This window comes from Oculina patagonica, chromosome 1, assembly GCF_052425735.1.
Source record: "Oculina patagonica isolate OP01 chromosome 1, crgOcupat, whole genome shotgun sequence".
Lineage (NCBI taxonomy): Eukaryota > Metazoa > Cnidaria > Anthozoa > Scleractinia > Oculinidae > Oculina > Oculina patagonica.
The window spans coordinates 4,961,941-4,987,638 of NC_135758.1; the positions used below are offsets into that span (position 1 = coordinate 4,961,941).

General features: G+C 39.2%; 3 protein-coding genes across 3 annotated transcripts in view; 1 reads left to right on the top strand and 2 right to left on the bottom strand.

The window, feature by feature from the left end:
• LOC144648597 (uncharacterized) overlaps positions 1 to 25,698 on the top strand; it is a 701,885-nt gene that overhangs the window by 453,753 nt on the left and 222,434 nt on the right.
• On the bottom strand, positions 2,580 to 11,380 carry LOC144648093 (alpha-N-acetylgalactosaminidase-like). The gene is made up of 14 exons (XM_078507730.1): positions 11,222 to 11,380; positions 10,086 to 10,155; positions 9,898 to 9,979; positions 8,266 to 8,358; positions 7,722 to 7,758; positions 7,549 to 7,613; positions 7,280 to 7,447; positions 6,720 to 6,779; positions 5,966 to 6,067; positions 5,642 to 5,716; positions 5,062 to 5,126; positions 4,433 to 4,490; positions 3,700 to 3,819; positions 2,580 to 2,835 (listed from the first exon to the last, which is right to left on the bottom strand). The coding sequence occupies exons 1-14, from the start codon at positions 11,316 to 11,318 to the stop codon at positions 2,644 to 2,646; spliced, it is 1,284 nt and encodes a 427-aa protein (XP_078363856.1). The 5' UTR covers positions 11,319 to 11,380; the 3' UTR covers positions 2,580 to 2,643.
• On the bottom strand, positions 14,927 to 24,677 carry LOC144659844 (alpha-N-acetylgalactosaminidase-like). The gene is made up of 14 exons (XM_078520400.1): positions 24,546 to 24,677; positions 23,404 to 23,473; positions 23,216 to 23,297; positions 21,592 to 21,684; positions 20,968 to 21,004; positions 20,795 to 20,859; positions 20,526 to 20,693; positions 18,837 to 18,896; positions 18,456 to 18,557; positions 18,095 to 18,169; positions 17,374 to 17,438; positions 16,791 to 16,848; positions 16,084 to 16,203; positions 14,927 to 15,182 (listed from the first exon to the last, which is right to left on the bottom strand). Exons 1-14 carry the CDS (start codon positions 24,640 to 24,642, stop codon positions 14,991 to 14,993), a joined length of 1,284 nt encoding a protein of 427 aa, XP_078376526.1. The 5' UTR covers positions 24,643 to 24,677; the 3' UTR covers positions 14,927 to 14,990.

A 25,698-nucleotide genomic window follows, 5' to 3' on the forward strand; every position in this document is an offset into this window, starting at 1 on the left:
GACGTTTTCTTGTCATTTTCAAGTAGCGCTTAATTAATTGAAATAATACAGCCATAAATTGCATCCGTTCGAAATATTTTAATGAAAGGCCCTTTCAAAAACCAAAATGACAGATCTCAATACCCTTTCGTATACCTAAAGTTGTGAAATCCCTACCCTTTTATATACCTGAAGCCTGAAAAAGGTACACCTTTTGGGCGGAGCCTCCCTGTATAGGCCATTATAGGGAGTACCCCCACCCCGGGTTACAAGATTGCACTTTATCAATTCCAAATTAAGGATTTCCACTAATACATGTACTTATTTCCAACAGTATCTATCTTTTTTTCAGTTGAAGCCGAAGTATCGGCCTGAATTTCAGCCTTCCCTTTCTGGTAGGGCTTTCCACAAGTTGCTCTAGATTTCCAAAAAGTTGCCCGTAATTTCTCAAAACGTTGCTCAAAAGTTGCTCCAAAAATCTAAAAAAGTTACTTCTGACAATAAAAGTTGCTCGAAAGTTGCTCAAAAAAAATCCAAAACGCTACTTCTAATCACGAGAATTTCTCTAAATATATGCTAATTTCCCTTTGAGAGTAAGATTTCTAAGCGGTTTTATGCAATTTTACAGCAAAAGAAGTATCTAAATAACATATTGAGGGGGAAATTTGTTAAATAACAAGGAGTTCTTCAACTGAGAAACTCGTGAAGATACCAATGACGTCATGTTTGCTGATGAGTTTTGTAATGTTTTAATGCAAAATGAGCCGAAAGTTGAAATGTCTTCAGATGTTCCTCGAAAGTCTTCGGCAAACTTCGTAAATCTTCGGAAACGTTCGTATTGCCGTTGAACAACACTCGGATAATCTTCGGAGATCTTCGGTCTGGAAATTTCTCAAAATGCAACAAGTTGCTCGAGAGGAAAAAAGTTGCTCGAAGGGGAAAAAGTTGCTCGAATCATGAAAAGTTGCCAAAAAGTTGCCGAGCAACTTGTGGAGAGCCCTACTTTCTGGTCGCCTGCTTCTTGTCTTCTCGGAAGCTGCCAACCAGAGAGGAACGTCCACCAGGAAAATGTGTTGAAGGTGCCAAAATAATACAGTTAAAAAAGTTAAAAATTTAAAAGTTAAAAGTTAAAAGTTAAAAAGTTAAAATATTAACGATTTACCGTTCTCATTTGAAAATATTCTGTCTGATCCTTTTGTCCTACCAAACGGTACAAAATTAAACGCTCTACTATATGCCGACGATTTAATTATTTTATCACGTTCCAAAACAGATTTGCAAAACTGTCTTAACACATTAGACACATACTGCAACACGTGGATGTTGAGCGTAAATCCCAAAAAAACCAAGATAATGGTTTTTCAAAAACGTGCGAAAAAATGTACTGAACATGTATTTTACATAGGAAATCAAACAATTGATGTTGTACAAGATTACACTTATTTAGGAACCAAAATATCTTCTACAGGAAATTTTAAAATCTCACTTGATCACCTAAAAGAGAAAGGACTTCATGCACTTTTTAGTTTGAGACGACACACAAATTTTAGTAGATTGAAACCTTCTCTTGCCTGTAAAATCTTTGATGCAATGATATCTCCAATTCTGCTCTATAATAGTGAAATTTGGGGTGGTTATGTAAAATCTGATTTTAAGGCCTGGGATGGTTCACAAATTGAAAGAACACATCTACAGTTTTGTAAACGCTATCTTGAAGTCAGTAATAAGGCTTCTAATGTTGCATGTAGAGCTGAGCTTTGTCGATTTCCTCTCCTTATCACCATTAATCAAAGAATCCTCAATTATTTGATATATCTCCAAGAAAAGCAACCGGATTCTTTTGTTAGACAGTCTTTTTTAATTTCATTAGAACTTCACACCGCTGGTAAAAATAGTTTTTACTCTAATCTTATGAAGATATCCGAATATTTTTATTTTGGTAATTTTAATCCTGATTTAGTAGACACAGCAAAAGTGACAATGTTTCTGCAGTTAATGAAACAGAAATATATTTCGTATTGGCAGCATACTCTACAGCATTCTCAAAAACTAGAATTTTATAGATCTTTTAAGAACGAATATGCTACCTCCAATTATCTAGAGTTAACTAGGAGAGTTTCTGGTAGGAGAACATTAGCTAAATTACGTATTAGCAATCATAAGTTAATGATCGAACTAGGCAGATATAACAATACGCCCAGACATAATAGGCTCTGCCCGGTCTGTGATTGTAATAAAACCAAAGATGAAATTCATTTTCTCTTTTATTGTTCCAAATATGCAACAATAAGAAATAACTTTTACAAGACAATACAGCCTATCATCTTAAATGTCAGCCAACTACCAGTGCCTGACTTGATTTTAGAATTAATGAATTCTCCCGATCATTTTGTGACCATGCAATTGATTAAATTTATATCATCTTGTTTTGATTTACGTAACAAAATACTATCAATGTAATTAATTTTATATGAATCATTTTTGTTTTTTACTATATATTATTATTTTATTATTTTTATTTATTATTACTAAATAAGTTTACGCTTTTGCAATATTGTAACAAATTTACAGTCATGCAAATAAAGCTTGTTGTTGTTGGATAGTTCTTTGGTTAATTTTATTGATGTTTTCGTGAAAATACAGTAGAAAATGCATAAAATTTAATCAACAGCTCGTTAAGCAACAACGTTTATGGCTGTCTTTTTTATTAGTATGTTTGTCTTCGCAGAGTGGCGTCAACTTGACCATGACCACTCCACTGGGGTTCACTTTTGCCGTGAACGATTTATTATACATTCCTAATGGTTGGTGGGCAAATAGGTCGCGTACGCAGGCACTTTTTGTTGAAATCCCAACCTGTCATTGCAAAAAAAAAAAAAAAAAAAAAAAACAGTTAGTAGCAATAGGGGCTATATCCCAAGGGTCAGAAGGGGATATAACCCCGGTTACTTGGTCTGGATGGGGCACACCATAATCTATGGTCGGGCTGATTAGAGAAACATCCATTACTGGGCTACTGGAACTGCCGGAGTTGCTGCCCAGGGATATTTCATCCAGAGTGGGATGTATTAGCTTGTATTGTACCTTCCAAAACCTAGGATACAGCCTCGGCGGAATACTTTGCTTACTGATTTAATGTTATTGTGCTTCGTTGGGGATAGACTGCGAGCACTTTCTCGCGTGATAAGGAAAAGCAGCTCACTCTTGTTTTGGGACATAGTATTTAGGAATCGTAGTCTAGTCTTCAGTGAGTCTTTGAACTCTCCTTGTAAAAATAAACTCGCCCTGTTTCGTTGGAATAGGGAGAGCTCAGGGACCGTACGTACTATGAGAATCAAGAAATTAGCCCGAGATAACGTCGTTTCAACTGCACTGTAAAATCCCAAACTCGTCCCCAGGACGTTTTTCCCTTCAGAGCGGCCGTCCCGCTCTGAAGGGTAAAGCGCCCTGGGGACGAGGTTGGTAAAATCCCGCTATACTGTGTTTGATGTTATTTTTCAAGACGTTTCGGCTTGTGCTCAAGCCTTCATCAGTTGAAATTAAGCCTTCAACTGATGAAGGTTTAATTAAGCACTAGCCGAAACGTCTTGAAAAATAACATCAAAAACCAGTCAGCATCAAACCATTAACAAACTATGTCTTCCGTGATGGTCCCCCATACATCAGCAGTCTCGATTAATCTCTCCCCCCACGACGGGAAGGGACCAGAAATATGCTTACATCAGAAAATAAGGCTTCCACGTTAGAAGGCAGATCCGATCTCAGACTAAGAAGAACTACTGCAACACTGCCACAGTCTGACAAGGGACGGGACCATATCTCCGTAAACGATGTATTGTCCTGCAGTTTTTAGAGAGATAAAAGCAACAATAAACAAAGGCTTAAACAGTTGGTCAAATGACCAAATAAAGAGGCAAAAGTTGCATTCAAATGTACCAAGCTTTTCGATAGGTGATTGAGGTTGTATTTCCCGTTGTGCACGATTAATACCACCACAATTTATTTCTTAGACACCAGAAACCCACGTAGCCCGCGAAATAGGTAAAGTCTGCGTCGAAGCTGGTGGCCCGTACAGGCCGGAGCTTATCCCGGCTTCAGTAGCATGAAGCGACTAGGAATATTTCTACTCCGCCCTGGATGGGATGCTAGTCCATCGCAGGGTTACCCCCCAGCATTAATTCACCGGTACCCATTTATACACCTGGGTGGAGAGAGGCACTATGAGAGTTAAGTCTCTTGCCCAAGAACACAACGCAATGATCCAGGCCAGGGCTCGAACCCGGACTGCCCGATCCGGAGTCCAGCGCGCTAACCACGTGACCGCGCCTTCCACATGCAGCCGGCGTATTTCACCCCCAAAGACACATGAAAATACTTCGCTTTTCTTGGGCACATACACACAACGGCATAATTATCCTTAAATTTGTCATAATTATACGTCATTATACTTTACCTTTGTTACGCGCTTTCCTTGCTTTCCCAGTCTGTCTTGGTTAACGGCGATAACTTCTCTGTAAGAAAACATAAGCAACGTGCAGTTTGTTTAATGAGTGAATATAAGGCCGACTGAAGTAAGGTTGTACGCACTTAATATGAAAGGGTAATTATACGGTTTGTGTTGTAAAGCTTGCGGGACCGACTGCATAGTTAGAATCTCAACTACCAACTCCCACATGAAAGGTTTTTAGTCCTCAAGGCCTCGTTTAGGGTTGCACACGATACGATAATATAGAAATATGAATTCTTTTTTCAGCATTTTGGTATCTTTTATGGGTCAAAAATAACTTGAGCCACGCGCAGATTGATCTCCTTTAGGGGCTTAATTCTATGACCGAGGAGTTGTAGTTAACCTCGCGACTACCGAGAACAAACCCAGCAAATCCAGCTATTGGCATCAATGGCAGGATATCAATAATGGATTTAAACACCGAATCTCTTACAAATATAGAGGGCGTAGCTGACTCTTCCCTTGTCGTCTTTTGAGTCCGTCGTGAGTCAGACTGGGGACGAGTCAGGAGTACGTTGGTGAAGTTAAATTATTTGATGTACCCGGTTGGCCAGAACTGTGACTGTTTTACTCACGTGTTGAGAAGAATGTCTTTGGATCTTTGATCGATGTCACGCAAGTCGTTAGACATCAGCAAAGGCTGTTGACAAAGTTTAAATCTGTTGATACAAGATTTGTTGCTTCTGATTGAAGCAGTTATGTATCAAATAACCACCTAACATTTATTTGAAAGCGGGCACAACTAGATTAAATAAAAAACCGCGACTTTTTTGAGAGACTTTTTTAAGTTGTGAGAGCTCTACTCGCACAACTTGCTTCACTCAATAGGAGCAGCGAGAGAGTTAGCTGTTCTCAACGCTTTTCACAGATTAGTCATGTTATGTCTATTTCCGCTGGGCAACTTGTCAAGTAATTCACGCGTTTATAAGCACAGGACACACGTTTCACACGCTTGCCACAGGTTTCTTGCGTTTGCCACAGGTTGTCTGTTTTTGCGCGCATTTCGCTAGTTACGTGTTTTCCCGCCCTTACCACTGGTTGCATGCCTTTGCCTCGAGTTCTGATTGGTTTGTTGTCTTTAACACGAAGGCAGTGACTACTTAGGTTGTAGTTTTGGGTTTCTAATTGCTATAGAAGTCCATATTAGATACTTACAGATGCCATTATTGCCCACAAAGCAAACTGCAGCTTGGACTGCTCATAGCTGAGGCCAAAGTTTCCAATGATCAACTGAAATAATTTAAACAAAAAAAGACTTAGTACGACTGATTTTCATTGCGGAAGATTATATGGCACCTTGGCATCAAATATATCTTTCCATGTTCAGCGATTGCAGAGAAGGCTCTGAGAACTGAGGAAGTTTTGATAACACACGTTCAAGCTAAGTCTAAACAAAATAAAATGGCAAAACCAGAAATACTTTATACGAATAGAATGGCACACAGTTGGCGTGGTATAAAGAAGAGAGTGTCCACTGACCATATCAGGGTCATTCCAGTGTCCTTTGCCTGCTGCTGGGACCAAATCATCCTGCATGTCACCGTACCAGTTAAAAATGTCCACAACACTTTGGAACGAATCCTGCAAAGCAAAATTGTTGAATGACAGCAGTCAATAGAAGCTCCGAACCAAAAAGCGTCCATTCAGTAACTCGTGTTAGCAATAGGCCCTCATATGACCCCCCCCCCCACCCCCAACTAAAATGTAAGCTAGCTAATTTTGATGCCACTGTCGGTTATGTGTGAGATTGCATGCGAACTTGAAGCAAAAACAAGGAACAAGATGCTTGGAAATAACTTAAATTCCCTAAAAGGCTGGTTCTCATATAACCGCCCCGATTGTTTCTATCGTCTCTATCACTTCAAAAAGTTTTCTGCAATCGGAGCGATAATATGAGAACATTACACCGTCTGCGGCGATTGGGGCGATCACGATCGCTTAGATCGCCCGTGTTCTCTACTTCTAGCTTCTCTTTTCCTTCTTCGCCGTAAATCTGCAATATCAGCCATTGTGTTGGATCTAAGGCCAAAATGATTGTTTTACGTAGGTCTTCGCTCATACCAGGCGATCGGGACGTTCATAAGAGAACCCCGGATCGCTTCCAATCGCTTCGATCGCCTACGATCGTCTCATTATTTGCAAACGATCGTTGTGATAGAAAAGATCGGAGCGATCATGTGAGAACCAACCTTAAAGAAATATATGTATGTAAGTGACAAAGACGTGAAATTACCTGAATATCAGCGTAATTTCGCCATAAGTTGCAGTGTTTTGCAATTTTCTTGTAGTCTGGCTAGGGATGAAGAAGGTGGTAATTAGAAAAAAAATCGGAAAAAAATATGTAGCTTGTTGTAATAAGACGGCTGGCTTTTGAAACTGAAAAGTACGGGTTGCAGGCGAGTAATTTCTACGTTTCTTCAATGTTCTTATATAGCCGGAGTGTTTTGAAACAGTATATAATACATTGGCCTATTCATATACTTTGTGATAAACGTTAACGAATTGACGAAACTTAGCCAATCAGAGTGTGGGCCTGAATTTTTAGCCAATCAGAGTGCATTTCGTTAATAATGGGTTTTGACACGTCCCTCAGAAACCAATGGAAAAAAAAATCAGATAAAATACTAGCTACAGCTGGGATTTGATTTGAGTAAGAATCCGCATGCACCAAAACAAAGTAGGATGCTGTTTGTCAGAGTGGTCCTTGCATAGTTACATAAGTCACTAGGATCAACAGTATTGATTTTAGAATGATACAACTTATTTCGCTGACTTGGTAAATGTAAGACTTACTGTGATATTCATATAGACTTGATAAGCGGGCCAACTACACGAGAACATGATAGGCCGACCGGTTTTATTCAGCGCCCTGGCAAATTTTGGATATCCTTTGTCCATTTTTCGTGGGTTGGCATAGCAACCGTCTAACTTGAGATAATCAACTCCCCAGTCTGCAAACGTCTGGAGAAAAAAGGAAATCGGAGACATGCTGAATTGGTGAGTCAACATGGTCAATGTATGAAGCCTGCAACTAGAAAAGGAACCCGGCAATTCTTAGTAACCTGTGCGTCTTTCTTGATATGTTTGATACTTCCTGGGTACCCTGCACATGTCTTGGTTCCATAATCTGCAATGTGCATAAATGAGTTTCAAAAAGATTAGTAAAAGATAACAAAAGAGAACACCCCACCCCCACCCCCGCAAAACTGACAAAAAAGCAAAATGTTGCTTTTACCTGCGTAGATCCCAAGTTTGAGCCCCCTGGAATGAACCTGTAAAAAAACGATGCATATCTCCTTGATTCGCTCTATCAATTTTCCTGAGACGGTATTTCGAGTGAAGAAAGTACTAATAAACAACACAAAATAATAGGGATCGAGTCGATCGCGATTGGGAGTGCTCCGACAGCGATGCATCGATCGCAAATTCAACTATCGATAACAAGCACGATAGTTTCATTAACTATCGATAGTTACGATAGCTTTTCAAATGTTGTCCTGTAGCACTTTTTCCTTGATTGAAAAATGCTTTCTTGTTCTCTGCCGTCGTTTCTCGGCTTTCTGTTCGTTGTTTCAGAATCCGTACTGTATAACAAGCTATAAAAGCAAACTTCAAGGACGTGACTCGTCTCTAGGGCCTTATCCGTGTTAAAAATGGTGCATAGTGTCACTACTATCGCAATAGTATTGCAATAGTAATTCGACTATCGCAATACTATCACAATAGGCAAAATGAGCTCAATAGTCACCCCTACAAAATAAACTGTTTGACCTACGTACATAATCTGCCAGCTTTTTTATGCCATTTGGAAATCGTTTGGGATCAGCCTGCAGGCGACCGTCTTTTGTTCGGTTCATTGCTGTCCAGCAGTCCTATATGGAAAGTTTAAAATAATGTTATTCAGAAACTGATGAAAACAGTGGAAAAACCAAGTTATCAGTACAAGAGAGGGTCATTTCTTGATGGTTATGGCACGACGTCATTTTGGATTTCATGACGTCACACCGTATGTACCAAAACGCTATTGTCTGGTAAAAAAGTTTTTCCACCATAAAATTCTTTTTTATAACGGATTTTCGTTATTCCTCTTTCATCTTCGATATTTAGTGTTCAATCTACTTGTGCGAAGAGGGATCGAAAGGAATCAAAATAAAATAGGAATTGGTATTTGGGTTAGTGTTCCCCATCACTGGGAAAATGGGATTGGGTTACTGGGACTAGGAACCACAAACTAAAAGAAAAACAATGGAACTGGGACTGGGATTTGGAAAATTTGGGAAAACAATAGGCTGGGAAATGGTATTTATACCGCCCCCCCCCTTTCAGGACGCTTTGTGAAATACTGTGTGAAAACGTCATTAGCTGATATACAAATCCACGTTCAAAAGTTTTGTATTGCGCATGCAGTCCAGCAGTTCAGTTTGAGCTTCTTTTCTACAAATTCTTGTCCCCAGGGCCGCTTGCCCCTCTTAGCCGGCTGAGCCTGGGGCACAAGGAACGAGGGGCACAAGGAACACATGATATGGTGGCTAGACCTTTAACCGAAAGGAAATTTAAATCTGGCAAATCAAATAAACCGTTTCAAAATTCCTTTGTTGTAAGGTATTTTACAACGGTTGATTTGATTGGCTAGATTTAAATTCTCTTCGTTAAAAATCTAGCCACTAGGCCTAGACAGATTGTGCTCGCAAAATCATGAAAAGTTGCTCTTTTTTAAGCCAAAAAGTTGCTAAAATGTTGCCCAAAAACCCCAAAAAGTTGCCGCTACTAAAACTTCAAAAGTTACTACTTTAATATATTAGTATTTCATACAAATATTATTAAATATCATTAATCATTGTTCTTTTTGGATAATTGGAACTTAAGAAAGTTCAATATATTAATCTGAAGTGTATATCTTGGGCACATGTATATTATAAAAGGTTTGCACAGTTGAAGAACACGCTGCCGACGCTGGGCAACCAGGCCAAGAAAGCCTGGGCGACCAGGCAGTGGCAGTGAACCGAAAATAACTGGGGACGAGGTGGGCTTATGATGTCCTCTCAACACCTCCTCGACACCCGTTCCCTGCTAGTATGCAAAGTATCAATGTTTTTACAGAAATAGATGGTTCCTTTTCAAAATTTCAATCACATGTTAATTTTTGTGATTCTTATAAGCCATATCAATACAAAGTTGCTCAAAAGTTGCTCAGAAAGCCAAAAGTTGCTCAAGGTTGCTAAAATTGGAAAAAGTTGCTCCAAACGCCAAAAGTTGCTCAAAAGTTGCCGAGCACAATCTGTCTGTGCCTACTAGCCACCGAATCATGTGTCCAGAGCCACTTGTTCCTTGTGCCCCACGCTCAGACGTCTAAGAGGGACAAGCGTCTCTGGGGACGAGAATGCTTTTCTACAGTGTTGTGGAGCACTTACATCAATGCAGACATACTGATAACCAGCAGCTCTGTATCCACCGTAGTACATTGCATCAGCCATTTCCATGTACAGCCTCTCGCTATCAAAGACATTAGACTGTGTTAGCTGCTATGTCCTGCACAGAAAGTCACTTATATCAAACCACACAACTCGATCTGCAACACGGTTCTGTTGTGTCTATTTACCTGATACAGTTTTGAGGATCATTCTCACAATCCGTGACGCAACGGAATCGCTCCCACGACATCCATCCCACTACAAACGTAGAACAGAAAAAAAAAGTTTAGTGAGGAAATTGCCCGAATTCCGTCATTCTGGTACGATATTTTACCGGTACGGTTTAGAGCTTATTAAGAAGTATGTACCATGCATATGGCATCTTTGTCGCGTTATGTTGCCTGCATTAATATAATGAACACTTTTAACTTGCGAAAGGGCCAACGGACAATACCAAGAACTGATCCTGGTGGATCTGATCAGCAAAATGTATAAATACGAACAAATAGTAAAACAACAGAAAGGCTGACCGTACGGTAGCCATATTGAACTATTATAATTTCCTTCCAATATTTCGTCAGGCACGGCCTGACTTCATCAGGTTCATATAATGCCCGTGGCCATTACAGGAAAATCCAGCCCCGACTATTAGCCAATCATAGTGCGTGTTATATCTTTACAAGCTCTAGCCTTACAAAACAATAATAATAATTTAGAGAAACCATTCATTTGAGTGCCTTTATTTTGTGCAATGAAAAAAAATTAAATAGGAGCTGTCAAAATAATAAATCTAAGACTGTCTGACAAATGATTCTCATCGATGTCGGTTGACGAAAATTTTTTCCTTGTTTGACAACTGACGGCTAAAATTTACACCAGTTTAAAACTCCATCACGACCTACTAGTTCCACTTAGAGTAAAATAATTATAGCACTGATTTATAGAGACTGAAAATCACAACGATAAAGCTCTGTTAAGCGAAGAATGTATCGCATATCTGGATCAATAAATCTTAAGATAAAACACCTTCATTTAATTTTCTTTCAGTGTTTAAACGTTCCCTTAACAGGTACCAAACAGAGACAAAGAAAGCAATCTTTTCTCGGTGACTTGTTATTAATTATAAATAAAGGCCACATAAGTGACAATGTGTTGTAGATTTCATGTGTTGTATAAACGTCGTTGTCATCTAGATTATAGCAACTTTATATAAGTCGTATGCAGTCTATGCAGTTAATCTACGGATAAGATACTCTAGATATTTGACTGAATCGTAGAAGGCACAGTCATACAGATGAGAATCTGCGCATTCATTACTACTTACTCGGTGGAGTGAGTGCTAGTCCATTGTTGAGCGAACGAACGCGCTGTAGAAGCCAGAAAAACAGACATAGAACCACCGCTTCTCTTAAAACTGACATGGCTGTTACAAACTTAGCAGATTCCTTTCAAATGAAGGAGTTGAAAGCTCCTGTTTATTCGAAGGACATGAACGGTGACCTCAGTACAAAATCATTATTACCGGTTAAAGCTGTCTTTTATAGCTAGAAAAACTGGCACCATAAAACACAATTATGTGATGTTTTGATCTTAGGCAAGAAACTTGAAATAAACTAGGTACTGGCGAATTGCTAGGGTAAACTGACAGAATGCTGGGGCATGTACTTAAACCCGAAACAACCGGTCGTTTCGTTTCGAAAGAAACCACCGAAACGAAACGACAGAAACTAGCCAAACCACCGACACGAAAACGCCGAAACAACCAAAACGGCCGAAACGAGCGAACGAAACAAATCACCGAAGCAAGCAAAACCCATTACAAATACTGAGACCTAACCGTAAACAGGCTAACCGGAGTGTTATTCAGGCTAAAACTGGGCTAACCGGAGTTGAAAGTGCACTCCGGTTAGCCTAAATAACACTCCGGTTAGACTGAACTAGTTTGGTTTATTTATAATTACTGACCGATTTGTTACGGTTAACAATATTTTACGGTTAACGGTTAAAATTTTCTAATTTTTACGCCTAACGGCTAAATTTTTGGCCGTTTTACGGCTAACCCCATTGAGGCCCTCTCGTTTCGGCCGTTTCGGTTTTTTCGGCGGTTTCGTTTCAGTGGTTTCGGTTTGCTGCAGTTCATTTAAGTCCATTGGACATGATTTTATTTTTTTCAATCTTATTGTCCTGTATCTCTTCAGGTTTTTTGTAAATTCACTCAACCGAACATTTATTCTAATAAACTAACTTGACAGTGGGACTTGTTAGCCGAACATTGTTTATTATAATTTCTGACGTATACAACAAACTTACAAAAAAAGCAATTGTAAATTTGGTTCTGCACTTTAGCCTAGGATCAACAAAAATGACACTTGATTTTCGATTGGAAAACGTTGCTTCGGGCCGGGTTGAGAATAACATAACACCGAGACTTACCTTGTCTATTTCGTCTTTTCAATGACGTTTTCTTGTCATTTTCAAGTAGCGCTTAATTAATTGAAATAATACAGCCATAAATTGCATCCGTTCGAAATATTTTAATGAAAGGCCCTTTCAAAAACCAAAATGACAGATCTCAATACCCTTTCGTATACCTAAAGTTGTGAAATCCCTACCCTTTTATATACCTGAAGCCTGAAAAAGGTACACCTTTTGGGCGGAGCCTCCCTGTATAGGCCATTATAGGGAGTACCCCCACCCCGGGTTACAAGATTGCATTTTATCAATTCCAAATTAAGGATTTCCACTAATACATGTACTTATTTCCAACAGTATCTATCGTTTTTCAGTTGAAGCCGAAGTATCGGCCTGAATTTCAGCCGTCCCTTTCTGGTAGGGCTTTCCACAAGTTGCTCTAGATTTCCAAAAAGTTGCCCGTAATTTCTCAAAACGTTGCTCAAAAGTTGCTCCAAAAATCTAAAAAAGTTACTTCTGACAATAAAAGTTGCTCGAAAGTTGCTCAAAAAAAATCCAAAACGCTACTTCTAATCACGAGAATTTCTCTAAATATATGCTAATTTCCCTTTGAGAGTAAGATTTCTAAGCGGTTTTATGCAATTTTACAGCAAAAGAAGTATCTAAATAACATATTGAGGGGGAAATTTGTTAAATAACAAGGAGTTCTTCAACTGAGAAAAATCGTGAAGATACCAATGACGTCATGTTTGCTGATGAGTTTTGTAATGTTTTAATGCAAAATGAGCCGAAAGTTGAAATGTCTTCAGATGTTCCTCGAAAGTCTTCGGCAAACTTCGTAAATCTTCGGAAACGTTCGTATTGCCGTTGAACAACACTCGGATAATCTTCGGAGATCTTCGGTCTGGAAATTTCTCAAAATGCAACAAGTTGCTCGAGAGGAAAAAAGTTGCTCGAAGGGGAAAAAGTTGCTCGAATCATGAAAAGTTGCCAAAAAGTTGCCGAGCAACTTGTGGAGAGCCCTACTTTCTGGTCGCCTGCTTCTTGTCTTCTCGGAAGCTGCCAACCAGAGAGGAACGTCCACCAGGAAAATGTGTTGAAGGTGCCAAAATAATACAGTTAAAAAAGTTAAAAATTTAAAAGTTAAAAGTTAAAAGTTAAAAAGTTAAAATATTAACGATTTACCGTTCTCATTTGAAAATATTCTGTCTGATCCTTTTGTCCTACCAAACGGTACAAAATTAAACGCTCTACTATATGCCGACGATTTAATTATTTTATCACGTTCCAAAACAGATTTGCAAAACTGTCTTAACACATTAGACACATACTGCAACACGTGGATGTTGAGCGTAAATCCCAAAAAAAACCAAGATAATGGTTTTTCAAAAACGTGCGAAAAAATGTACTGAACATGTATTTTACATAGGAAATCAAACAATTGATGTTGTACAAGATTACACTTATTTAGGAACCAAAATATCTTCTACAGGAAATTTTAAAATCTCACTTGATCACCTAAAAGAGAAAGGACTTCATGCACTTTTTAGTTTGAGACGACACACAAATTTTAGTAGATTGAAACCTTCTCTTGCCTGTAAAATCTTTGATGCAATGATATCTCCAATTCTGCTCTATAATAGTGAAATTTGGGGTGGTTATGTAAAATCTGATTTTAAGGCCTGGGATGGTTCACAAATTGAAAGAACACATCTACAGTTTTGTAAACGCTATCTTGAAGTCAGTAATAAGGCTTCTAATGTTGCATGTAGAGCTGAGCTTGGTCGATTTCCTCTCCTTATCACCATTAATCAAAGAATCCTCAATTATTTGATATATCTCCAAGAAAAGCAACCGGATTCTTTTGTTAGACAGTCTTTTTTAATTTCATTAGAACTTCACACCGCTGGTAAAAATAGTTTTTACTCTAATCTTATGAAGATATCCGAATATTTTTATTTTGGTAATTTTAATCCTGATTTAGTAGACACAGCAAGACACTGCAGTTAATGAAACAGAAATATATTTCGTATTGGCAGCATACTCTACAGCATTCTCAAAAACTAGAATTTTATAGATCTTTTAAGAACGAATATGCTACCTCCAATTATCTAGAGTTAACTAGGAGAGTTTCTGGTAGGAGAACATTAGCTAAATTACGTATTAGCAATCATAAGTTAATGATCGAACTAGGCAGATATAACAATACGCCCAGACATAATAGGCTCTGCCCGGTCTGTGATTGTAATAAAACCAAAGATGAAATTCATTTTCTCTTTTATTGTTCCAAATATGCAACAATAAGAAATAACTTTTACAAGACAATACAGCCTATCATCTTAAATGTCAGCCAACTACCAGTGCCTGACTTGATTTTAGAATTAATGAATTCTCCCGATCATTTTGTGACCATGCAATTGATTAAATTTATATCATCTTGTTTTGATTTACGTAACAAAATACTATCAATGTAATTAATTTTATATGAATCATTTTTGTTTTTTTACTATATATTATTATTTTATTATTTTTATTATTATTATTACTAAATAAGTTTACGCTTTTGCAATATTGTAACAAATTTACAGTCATGCAAATAAAGCTTGTTGTTGTTGGATAGTTCTTTGGTTAATTTTATTGATGTTTTCGTGAAAATACAGTAGAAAATGCATAAAATTTAATCAACAGCTCGTTAAGCAACAACGTTTATGGCTGTCTTTTTTATTAGTATGTTTGTCTTCGCAGAGTGGCGTCAACTTGACCATGACCACTCCACTGGGGTTCACTTTTGCCGTGAACGATTTATTGTACATTCCTAATGGTTGATGGGCAAATAGGTCGCGTACGCAGGCACTTTTTGTTGAAATCCCAACCTGTCATTGCAAAAAAGAACAGTTAGTAGCAATAGGGGCTATATCCCAAGGGTCAGAAGGGGATATAACCCCGGTTACTTGGTCTGGATGGGGCACACCATAATCCATGGTCGGGCTGATTAGAGAAACATCCATTACTGGGCTACTGGAACTGCCGGAGTTCCTGCCCAGGGATACTTCATCCAGAGTGGGATGTATTGTACCTTCCAAAACCTAGGATACAGCCTCGGCGGGATACTTTGCTTACTGATTTAATGTAATTGTGCTTCGTTGGGGATAGACTGCGAGCACTTTCTCGCGTGACAAGGAAAAGCAGCTCACTCTTGTTTTGGGACATAGTATTTAGGAATCGTAGTCTAGTCTTCAGTGAGTCTTTGAACTCTCCTTGTAAAAATAAACTCGCCCTGTTTCTCGCCCTGTGGAATAGGGAGAGCTCAGGGACCGTACTATGAGAATCAAGAAATTAGCCCGAGATAACGTCGTTTCAACTGCACTTTAGCAGTGGTACGTGGGCCATAATGCATTAATTGTTGTTTACTGTAAAATCCCAAACTCGTCCCCAGGACGTTTTTCCCTTCAGAGCGGCCGTCCCGCTCTGAAGGGAAAAGCGCCCTGGGGACGAGGTTCGTAAAATCCCGCTATACTGTGTTTGATGTTATTTTTCAAGACGTTTCGGCTTGTGCTCAAGCCTTCATCAGTTGAAATTAAGCCTTCAACTGATGAAGGTTTAATTAAGCACAAGGCGAAACGTCTTGAAAAATAACATCAAAAACCAGTCAGCATCAAACCATGAACAAACTATGTCCTCCGTGATGGTCCCCCGTACATCAGCAGTCTCGATTAATCTCCCCCCCCCCCCCACGACGGGGAAGGGACCACAGGGAAACAGAAATATACTTACATCAGAAAATGAGGCTTCCACGTTAGAAGGCAGATCCGATCTCAGACTAAGAAGAACTACTGCAACACTGCCACAGTCTGACAAGGGACGGGACCATATCTCCGTAAACGATGTATTGTCCTGCAGTTTTTAGAGAGATAAAAGCAACAATAAACAAATGCACTTAATGTACCAAGCTTTTTGATAGATTTTTGGGATTGTATTTCCCGTTGTGCACGGACAATTCCACCACGATTTATTTCGTTGACACCAGAACACCATGTAGCCCGCGTAAGAGGTAAAGTCTGCGTCGAGCCTAGTGGCCCATACAGGCCGGAGCTTATCCCAGTTTCAGTAGCATGAAGCGACTAGGAGTATTTCTACTCCCCCCTGGATGGGATGTTAGTCCATCGCAGGGTTACCCCCAGCATTTATTCGCCGGTTACTGGCGAGTACCCACTTATTTTCCTGGGTGGAGAGAGGCACTATGAGAGTAAAGTGTCTTGCTTAAGAACACAACACAATGACCCAGGCCAGGGTTCGAACCCGGAACGCTTGATCCGGAGTCCAGCGCGCTAACCATTAGGCCACCGCGCCTCCCACATGGAAACCGCGTATTTCACCCAAAAAAAAACAACAAAAACAAATGGTATATGAAAATCCTTCGCTTTTCTTCGACACATACGCACAACGCTATAATTTTTCTTAAATTTGTCATTATACTTTACCTTTGTTATGCGCTTTCCTTGCTTCCCAAGTTTGTCTTGGTTTACGGCGATGATTTCTCTGTAAGAAGACATAATTATAAGCAACGTGCGGTTTGCTTAAAAGGCCGACTGAAGTGTGATTGTACGCACTTAATCTGAAAGGGTAACTATACGGTTTTTGTTTTAAAGCTTGCAGCTTGTGGGAACGTCTGTATAGTTAGAATCCCAAATTAACTAACACGAGCCTTTTTCCCAGGGGACTCCTATGTGAATTAAAGGTTTTTAAACGGGTTGCATCCGAAGAAATAGAGAAATATAATTCTATTTTCAGCATTTTGAGTTCTTTAATTCGTCAAAAATAGCTTGAGCCACGCCCAGATTGCTCTCCTTTAGAGGCTTTTCTCAAAATTTCCGACGAGCACATCCCTGTCTGGGGGGGGGGGGGGGAGTGCTGTTTCTATGACCGAGGAGTTGGAGTTAAACTCACGACTTAAACTCCAGATCTCTTACAAATAAAAAGTGCGCAGTATGTTAATAAGAGTTATTCAGTAAGTGAAATAGTTTAATGTACCCGGTTGGCCAGAAATGTAACTGTTTTACTCACGTGTTGAGAAGAATGTCTTTGGATCTTGAATCGATGTCGCGCAAGTCGTTAGACATCAACAAAGGCTGTTGACAAAGTTTACAAACTGTTAATACAAGATTTATTGCTTCTGATTGGAGTTTTTTTTTCAATAATAGCCTAGCATTATTTAATAGTTCGCAAAGAGTAGGGCACGAAGCTCCCGGTGTTGTGGTCTGGCCTTGTGTAGCAAATTAAAGTATGTGTACGGCACAGCGCATTTGAACATATACATATGAAAAATGCGCTATATAAATTCATTATCATTATTTCATTATCATTATTTCATAGTCGACAACTGGGTTTAGTAGGAAATTACTTTCTCGAGACAACGTACGAATGTTTTTCATTTACGTTGTGCGAGCTCTACTCGCACAACTTGCTTTAAACAGCAGCGAGAAATTTAGCTTTTGAAGTTCTCCCGCGTTTTAATTTAGTCATGTTACGTCCATTCCCTCTGGGCAACTGGTAAAGTTATTCACGCATTTGCCACAGGACACATGTTTTCACTCGCTTGCCGCGAATTACATCTTTCTGGCGTTTGCCACAGGCTTTCGTTTACATGTTTTCCCGCCCTCGCCACTGGTTGCACGCCTTTTCCTAGAGTTCTGATTGGTTTATTTCCTTAAACACGAAGGCAGTGACTACTTAGGTTTTAGTATTGGGTTTCAAATTGCTATAGGAGTCCATGTTAAATACTTACAGATGCCATTATTGCCCACAAAGCAAACTGCAGCTTGGACTGCTCATAGCTCAGGCCAAAGTTTCCAATGATCAACTGAAATAATTTAAACAAAAAAAGGCTAAGTACGACTGGTTTTTATTGCGGAAAATTATGGTGTTTTAGCATCAAATATATCTTTTTACAAATGGGCTCTTGCTTTCTATTTGCCCAGTGATTGCAAAGAAGGCCCTGCAGACTGAGAAAGTTATGATAACACACACACAAGCTACGATTAAACAAAATAGAATAGCAAAACCAGAGATCCTTTGAAAACAAGTTAGACGGGTAGTATGGCACTCAGACAAAGGGTCATGCTTTATTGAGCCGAGAGTCCACTGACCATATCAGGGTCATTCCAGTGTCCTTTGCCAGCTGCTGGGACCAAATCATCCTGCATGTCACCGTACCAGTTAAAAATGTCCACAACACTTTGGAACGAATCCTGCAAAGCAAAATTGTTGAACGACAGCAGTCAATAGAAGCTCCGAACCAAAGAGCGTTCAGTAACTCGTGATACCGCGTCTCTCGTGTTAGCAATAGGCCCTCGCATGATTTTCCTCCCACTTAAAGTAAGCTTGCTAATTTTGAGGCCACTGACGGTTATGTGTGAGATTTCATGTGAACTTGAAACATAAACAAGGAACAAGATGCTTGGAAATAACTAAAACAGTATAACTAAAGTAATAGTGTACGTATATAAGTGTCAAAGACGTGAAATTACCTGAATATCACCGTAATTTCGCCATAAGTTGCAGTGTTTTGCAATTTTCTTGTAATTTGGCTGGGGATAAAGAAGATGGTTATTAGAAAAAAATAGAAAAAAATATGTAGCTTGTTGTAATTAGACGTCGGGCATTTAAAACTAAACGTTACGGGTTGCAGGCGAGTATGTTCTACATTTCTCCAATGTTCTTATACCGTAAAACTCCGGTTATAAGCCCTGCGCTTATACAACTTCGTAAGGGGTTTTGGGTGGGCTTATAAACAGGAGGGCTTATATTCGGGGAGGAGGAGGGGGAGCTTATATGCGGAATAAAAAAACGTTTTGAAACGAGTCACGTTAGTGTTGATCGCAATACGTTTTTAAATTAAAAATTCATAGTCATTCAAAAACTCATTAATAATTCATAAGCCCATCAACCTATCAACTGGTCGATAATACGTCACGTGGATCGACTTTATATTGATAAAACCTCTTCCTTATTAGTATGCGGTGTTTTATCAGATATAAAGTCACTGCACGTGATTTATGAATATTAATAACAATACATCAACTGAAACAACAAATGGTGGTGAATATTCAATGTTCTTAACACACGCAGTACATTTACTTTTGTACAAAATTAATAGTACAGTTGTTAAATACAGATCCAGAAAAATTCTGTACCTTTCACCATTCTCTTTGCACACTTCTTCGGCAAATTTAATCTGCCAAAAGTTCAATGACTCAGCCGTCGTATACTGGTTATGTCAGTGTCCAAGCATTGCACTTTAGAGTTGTCAGTTCTGAAGGCGCAAGGCTCGATTGCTGGACTTCTGTTTTTCCTACCATTCTGCCATTCTCGAAAAATTTTCAAGGACCACTTTGTCGCTGCCTGTGTTGACTTTGGGGTAGCACTTTCTGATAATTTCCTCTCTTCCTGGGCATTTTTAGGCTTCCGAAAAGCCCTGGAAGTGGACGCCATGTCCTCTTCGTTCAGTTCAAAACACGTGTGAGATTTGATTTTCTTGCATACTTATTTTCTACGTAATATTTTTTTCGTATGCTAATTTCCAACGCCACAGAGGCATCGATGATATGAACTCTATTGGGACACGCTTATTTAGGAATGTCTTTGAAGCCGTTCAATAAACTCGCAGATCGTGCTTCATCAAGTCTAAAACACTCGGCTGCGCCTCGTGTTTTAAATTTGATAAAGCACTCCTGCTTGTTTATTAAACATTACAGCAACATTTAGCCCTTTTCAGTACTGCCATCCAGCAGTGAGGGGCTTATATCTAGGAGGGGGGGGGGCTTACCAGGGGGGCTTATAAGCGGGGGTGGGGGTTTATCGGAATTTTACGGTATAGCAGGAGTGCTTTTAAAACGTTTATAATACATTGGCCTATTCATATACTTTGTGATAAACGTTCACGAAATAACGAAACTTAGCCAATCAGAGTGTGGGCCTGAATTTTTAGCCAATCAGAGTGCATCTCGTTAATAATGAGTTTTGACACGTCCCTCGGAAACCAATGGAAATAAAATCAGGTAAAATACTAGCTACAGCTGGGATTTGATTTGAGTAAACAAAGTAGGATCCTGTTTGTCAGAGTGGTCCTTGCATAGTTACATAAGTCACTAGGATCAACAGTATTGATTTTAGAATGATACAACTTATTTCACTGACTTGGTAAATGTAAGACTTACTGTGATATTCATATAGACTTGATAAGCGGGCCAACTACACGAGAACATGATAGGCCGACCGGTTTTATTCAGCGCCCTGGCAAATTTTGGATATCCTTTGTCCATTTTTCGTGGGTTGGCATAGCAACCGTCTAACTTGAGATAATCAACTCCCCAGTCTGCAAACGTCTGGAGAAAAAAGGAAATCGGAGACATGCTGAATTTGTGAGTCAACATGGTCAATGTATGAAGCCTGCAACTAGAAAAGGAACCCGGCAATTCTTAGTAACCTGTGCGTCTTTCTTGATATGTTTGATACTTCCTGGGTACCCTGCACATGTCTTGGTTCCATAATCTGCAATGTGCATAAATGAGTTTCAAAAAGATTAGTAAAAGATAACAAAAGAGAACACCCCACCCCCACCCCCGCAAAACTGACAAAAAAGCAAAATGTTGCTTTTACCTGCGTAGATCCCAAGTTTGAGTCCCCTGGAATGAACCTGTAAAAAAACGATGCATATCTCCTTGATTCGCTCTATCAATTTTCCTGAGACGGTATTTCGAGTGAAGAAAGTACTAATAAACAACACAAAATAATAGGGATCGAGTCGATCGCGATTGGGAGTGCTCCGACAGCGATGCATCGATCGCAAATTCAACTATCGATAACAAGCACGATAGTTTCATTAACTATCGATAGTTACGATAGTTTTTCAAATGTTGTCCTGTAGCACTTTTTCCTTGATTGAAAAATGCCTCTCTTGTTCAATTCTCTGCCGTCGTTTCTCGGCTTTCCGTTCGTTGTTTCAGAATCCGTACTGTATAACAAGCCATAAAAGCAAACTTCACGGATGTCGCTTGTCTCCAGGGCCTTATCCGTGTTAAAAATGGTGGTTCGAATATTAACTCCATTCCCTTCTTGGAGAAAGAAATGATTACGACGCTATTAAGTCGCTAATACTATCGCAATAGTATCACTACTATCGCAATAGTATTGCAATAGTAATTCGACTATCGCAATACTATCACAATAGGCAAACTGACCCCAATAGTCACCCCTACAAAATAAACTGTTTGACCTACGTACATAATCTGCCAGCTTTTTTATGCCATTTGGAAATCGTTTGGGATCAGCCTGCAGGCGACCGTCTTTTGTTCGGTTCATTGCTGTCCAGCAGTCCTATATGGAAAGTTTAAAATAATGTTATTCAGAAACTGATGAAAACAGTGGAAAAACCAAGTTATCAGTACAAGAGAGGGTCATTTCTTTATGGTTATGGCACGACGTCATTTTGGATTTCATGACGTCACACCGTATGTACCAAAACGCTATTGTCTGGTAAAAAAGTTTTTCCACCATAAAATTCTTTTTTATAACGGATTTTCGTTATTCCTCTTTCATCTTCGATATTTAGTGTTCAATCTAGTTGTGCGAAGAGGGATCGAAAGGAATCAAAATAAAATAGGAATTGGTATTTGGGTTAGTGTTCCCCATCACTGGGAAAATGGGATTGGGTTACTGGGACTAGGAACCACAAACTAAAAGAAAAACAATGGAACTGGGACTGGGATTTGGAAAATTTGGGAAAACAATAGGCTGAGAAATGGTATTTATACCCCCCCCTTTCAGGACGCTTTGTGAAATACAGTGTGAAAACGTCATTAGCTGATATACAAATCCACGTTCAAAAGTTTTGTATTGCGCATGCAGTCCAGCAGTTCAGTTTGAGCTTCTTTTCTACAAATTCTCGTCCCCAGGGCCGCTTTCCCCTCTTAGCCGGCTGAGCCTGGGGCACAAGGAACGAGGGGCACAAGGAACACATGATATGGTGGCTAGACCTTTAACAAAGGAAATTTAAATCTGGCAAATCAAATAAACCGTTTCAAAATTCCTTTGTTGTAAGGTATTTTACAACGGTTGATTTGATTGGCTAGATTTAAATTCTCTTCGTTAAAAATCTAGCCACTAGGCCTAGACAGATTGTGCTCGCAAAATCATGAAAAGTTGCTCTTTTTTAAGCCAAAAAGTTGCTAAAATGTTGCCCAAAAACCCCAAAAAGTTGCTACTAAAACTTCAAAAGTTGCTACTTTAATATATTAGTATTTCATACAAATATTATTAAATATCATTAATCATTGTTCTTTTTGGATAATTGGAACTTAAGAAAGTTCAATATATTAATCTGAAGTGTATATCTTGGGCACATGTATATTATAAAAGGTTTGCACAGTTGAAGAACACACTGCCGACGCTGGGCAACCAGGCCAAGAAAACCTGGGCGACCAGGCAGTGGTAATGAACCGAAAATAACTGGGGACGAGGTGGGCTTATGATGTCCTCTCAACACCTCCTCGACACCCGTTCCCTGCTAGTATGCAAAGTATCAATGTTTTTACAGAAATAGATGGTTCCTTTTCAAAATTTCAATCACATGTTAATTTTTGTGATTCTTATAAGCCATATCAATACAAAAGTTGCTCAAAAGTTGCTCAGAAAGCCAAAAGTTGCTCAAGGTTGCTAAAATTGGAAAAAGTTGCTACAAACGCCAAAAGTTGCTCAAAAGTTGCCGAGCACAATCTGTCTGTGCCTACTAGCCACCGAATCATGTGTCCAGAGCCACTTGTTCCTTGTGCCCCACGCTCAGACGTCTAAGAGGGACAAGCGTCTCTGGGGACGAGAATGCTTCTCTACAGTGTTGTGGAGCACTTACATCAATGCAGACATACTGATAACCAGCAGCTCTGTATCCACCGTAGTACATTGCATCAGCCATTTCCATGTACAGCCTCTCGCTATCAAAGACATTAGACTGTGTTAGCTGCTATGTCCTGCACAGAAAGTCACTTATATCAAACCACACAACTCGATCTGCAACACGGTTCTGTTGTGTCTATTTACCTGATACAGTTTTGAGGATCATTCTCACAATCCGTGACGCAACGGAATCGCTCCCACGACATCCATCCCACTACAAACGTAGAACAGAAAAAAAAAGTTTAGTGAGGAAATTGCCCGAATTCCGTCATTCTGGTACGATATTTTACCGGTACGGTTTAGAGCTTATTAAGAAGTATGTACCATGCATATGGCATCTTTGTCGCGTTAGGTTGCCTGCATTCATATAATGAACACTTTTAACTTGCGAAAGGGCCAACGGACAATACGAAGAACTGATCCTGGTGGATCTGATCAGCAAAATGTATAAATACGAACAAATAGTAAAACAACAGAAAGGCTGACCGTACGGTAGCCATATTGAACTATTATAATTTCCTTCCAATATTTCGTCAGGCACGGCCTGACTTCATCAGGTTCATATAATGCCCGTGGCCATTACAGGAAAATCCAGCCCCGACTATTAGCCAATCATAGTGCGTGTTATATCTTTACAAGCTCTAGCCTTACAAAACAATAATAATAATTTAGAGAAACCGTTCATTTGAGTGCCTTTATTTTGTGCAATGAAAAAAAAAATTAAATAGGAGCTGTCAAAATAATAAATCTAAGACTGTCTGACAAATAATTCTCATCGATGTCGGTTGACGAAAATTTTTTCCTTGTTTGACAGCTGCATGACGGCTAAAATTTACACCAGTTTAAAACTCCATCACGACCTACTAGTTCCACTTAGAGTAAAATAATTATAGCACTGATTTAAAGAGACTGAAAATCACAACGATAAAGCTCTGTTAAGCGAAGAATGTATCGCAGATCTGGATCAATAAATCTTAAGATAAAACACCTTCATTTAATTTTCTTTCAGTGTTTAAACGTTCCCTTAACAGGTACCAAACAGAGACAAAGAAAGCAATCTTTTCTCGGTGACTTGTTATTAATTATAAATAAAGGCCACATAAGTGACAATGTGTTGTAGATTTCATGTGTTGTATAAACGTCGTTGTCATCTAGATTATAGCAACTTTAGATAAGTCGTATGCAGTCTATGCAGCTAATCTACGGATAAGATACTCTAGATATTTGACTGAATCGTAGAAGGCACAGTCATACAGATGAGAATCTGCGCATTCATTACTACTTACTCGGTGGAGTGAGTGCTAGTCCATTGTTGAGCGAACGAACGCGCTGTAGAAGCCAGAAAAACAGACATAGAACCACCGCTTCTCTTAAAACTGACATGGCTGTTACAAACTTAGCAGATTCCTTTCAAATGAAGGAGTTGAAAGCTCCTGTTTATTCGAAGGACATGAACGGTGACCTCAGCACAAAATCATTATTACCGGTTAAAGCTGTCTTTTATAGCTAGAAAAACTGGCACCATAAAACACAATTATGTGATGTTTTGATCTTAGGCAAGAAACTTGAAATAAACTAGGTACTGGCGAATTGCTAGGGTAAACTGACAGAATGCTGGGGCATGTACTTAAACCCGAAACAACCGGTCGTTTCGTTTCAGTGGTTTCTTTCCGAAAGAAACCACCGAAACGAAACGACAGAAACTAGCCAAACCACCGACACGAAAACGCCGAAACAACTAAAACGGCCGAAACGAGCGAACGAAACAAATCACCGAAGCAAGCAAAACCCATTACAAATACTGAGACCTAACCGTAAACAGGCTAACCGGAGTGTTATTCAGGCTAAAACTGGGCTAACCGGAGTTGAAAGTGCACTCCGGTTAGCCTAAATAACACTCCGGTTAGACTGAACTAGTTTGGTTTATTTATAATTACTGACCGATTTTTTACGGTTAACATATTTTACGGTTAACGGTTAAAATTTTCTAATTTTTACGCCTAACGGCTAAATTTTTGGCCGTTTTACGGCTAACCCCATTGAGGCCCTCTCGTTTCGGCCGTTTCGGTTTTTTCGGCGGTTTCGTTTCAGTGGTTTCGGTTTGCTGCAGTTCATTTAAGTCCATTGGACATGATTTTATTTTTTTCAATCTTATTGTCCTGTATCTTTTCAGGTTTTTGTAAATTCACTCAACCGAACATTTATTCTAATAAACTAACTTGACAGTGGGACTTGTTAGCCGAACATTGTTTATTATAATTTCTGACGTATACAACAAACTTACAAAAAAAGCAATTGTAAATTTGGTTCTGCACTTTAGCCTAGGATCAACAAAAATGACACTTGATTTTCGATTGGAAAACGTTGCTTCGGGCCGTGTTGAGAATAACATAACACCGAGACTTACCTTGTCTATTTCGTCTTTTCAATGTTCATGAA

Bases quoted from the DNA above. Each gene is read 5' to 3' on its own strand.
- LOC144648093 (XM_078507730.1), bottom strand. From the start codon at position 11,318: ATGTCAGTTTTAAGAGAAGCGGTGGTTCTATGTCTGTTTTTCTGGCTT. The intron at 10,156-11,221 runs GTAAGTAGTAAT...CTACGTTTGTAG, and splicing joins ACTAGCACTCACTCCACCGA to TGGGATGGATGTCGTGGGAG. The intron at 4,491-5,061 runs GTGAGTAAAACA...GTTTTCTTACAG, and splicing joins AAAGACATTCTTCTCAACAC to AGAAGTTATCGCCGTTAACC.
- LOC144659844 (XM_078520400.1), bottom strand. From the start codon at position 24,642: ATGTCAGTTTTAAGAGAAGCGGTGGTTCTATGTCTGTTTTTCTGGCTT. The intron at 20,860-20,967 runs GTAAAAGCAACA...TGCACATTGCAG, and splicing joins CAAACTTGGGATCTACGCAG to ATTATGGAACCAAGACATGT. The intron at 16,204-16,790 runs GTAAAGTATAAT...TAAAAACTGCAG, and splicing joins AAGGAAAGCGCATAACAAAG to GACAATACATCGTTTACGGA.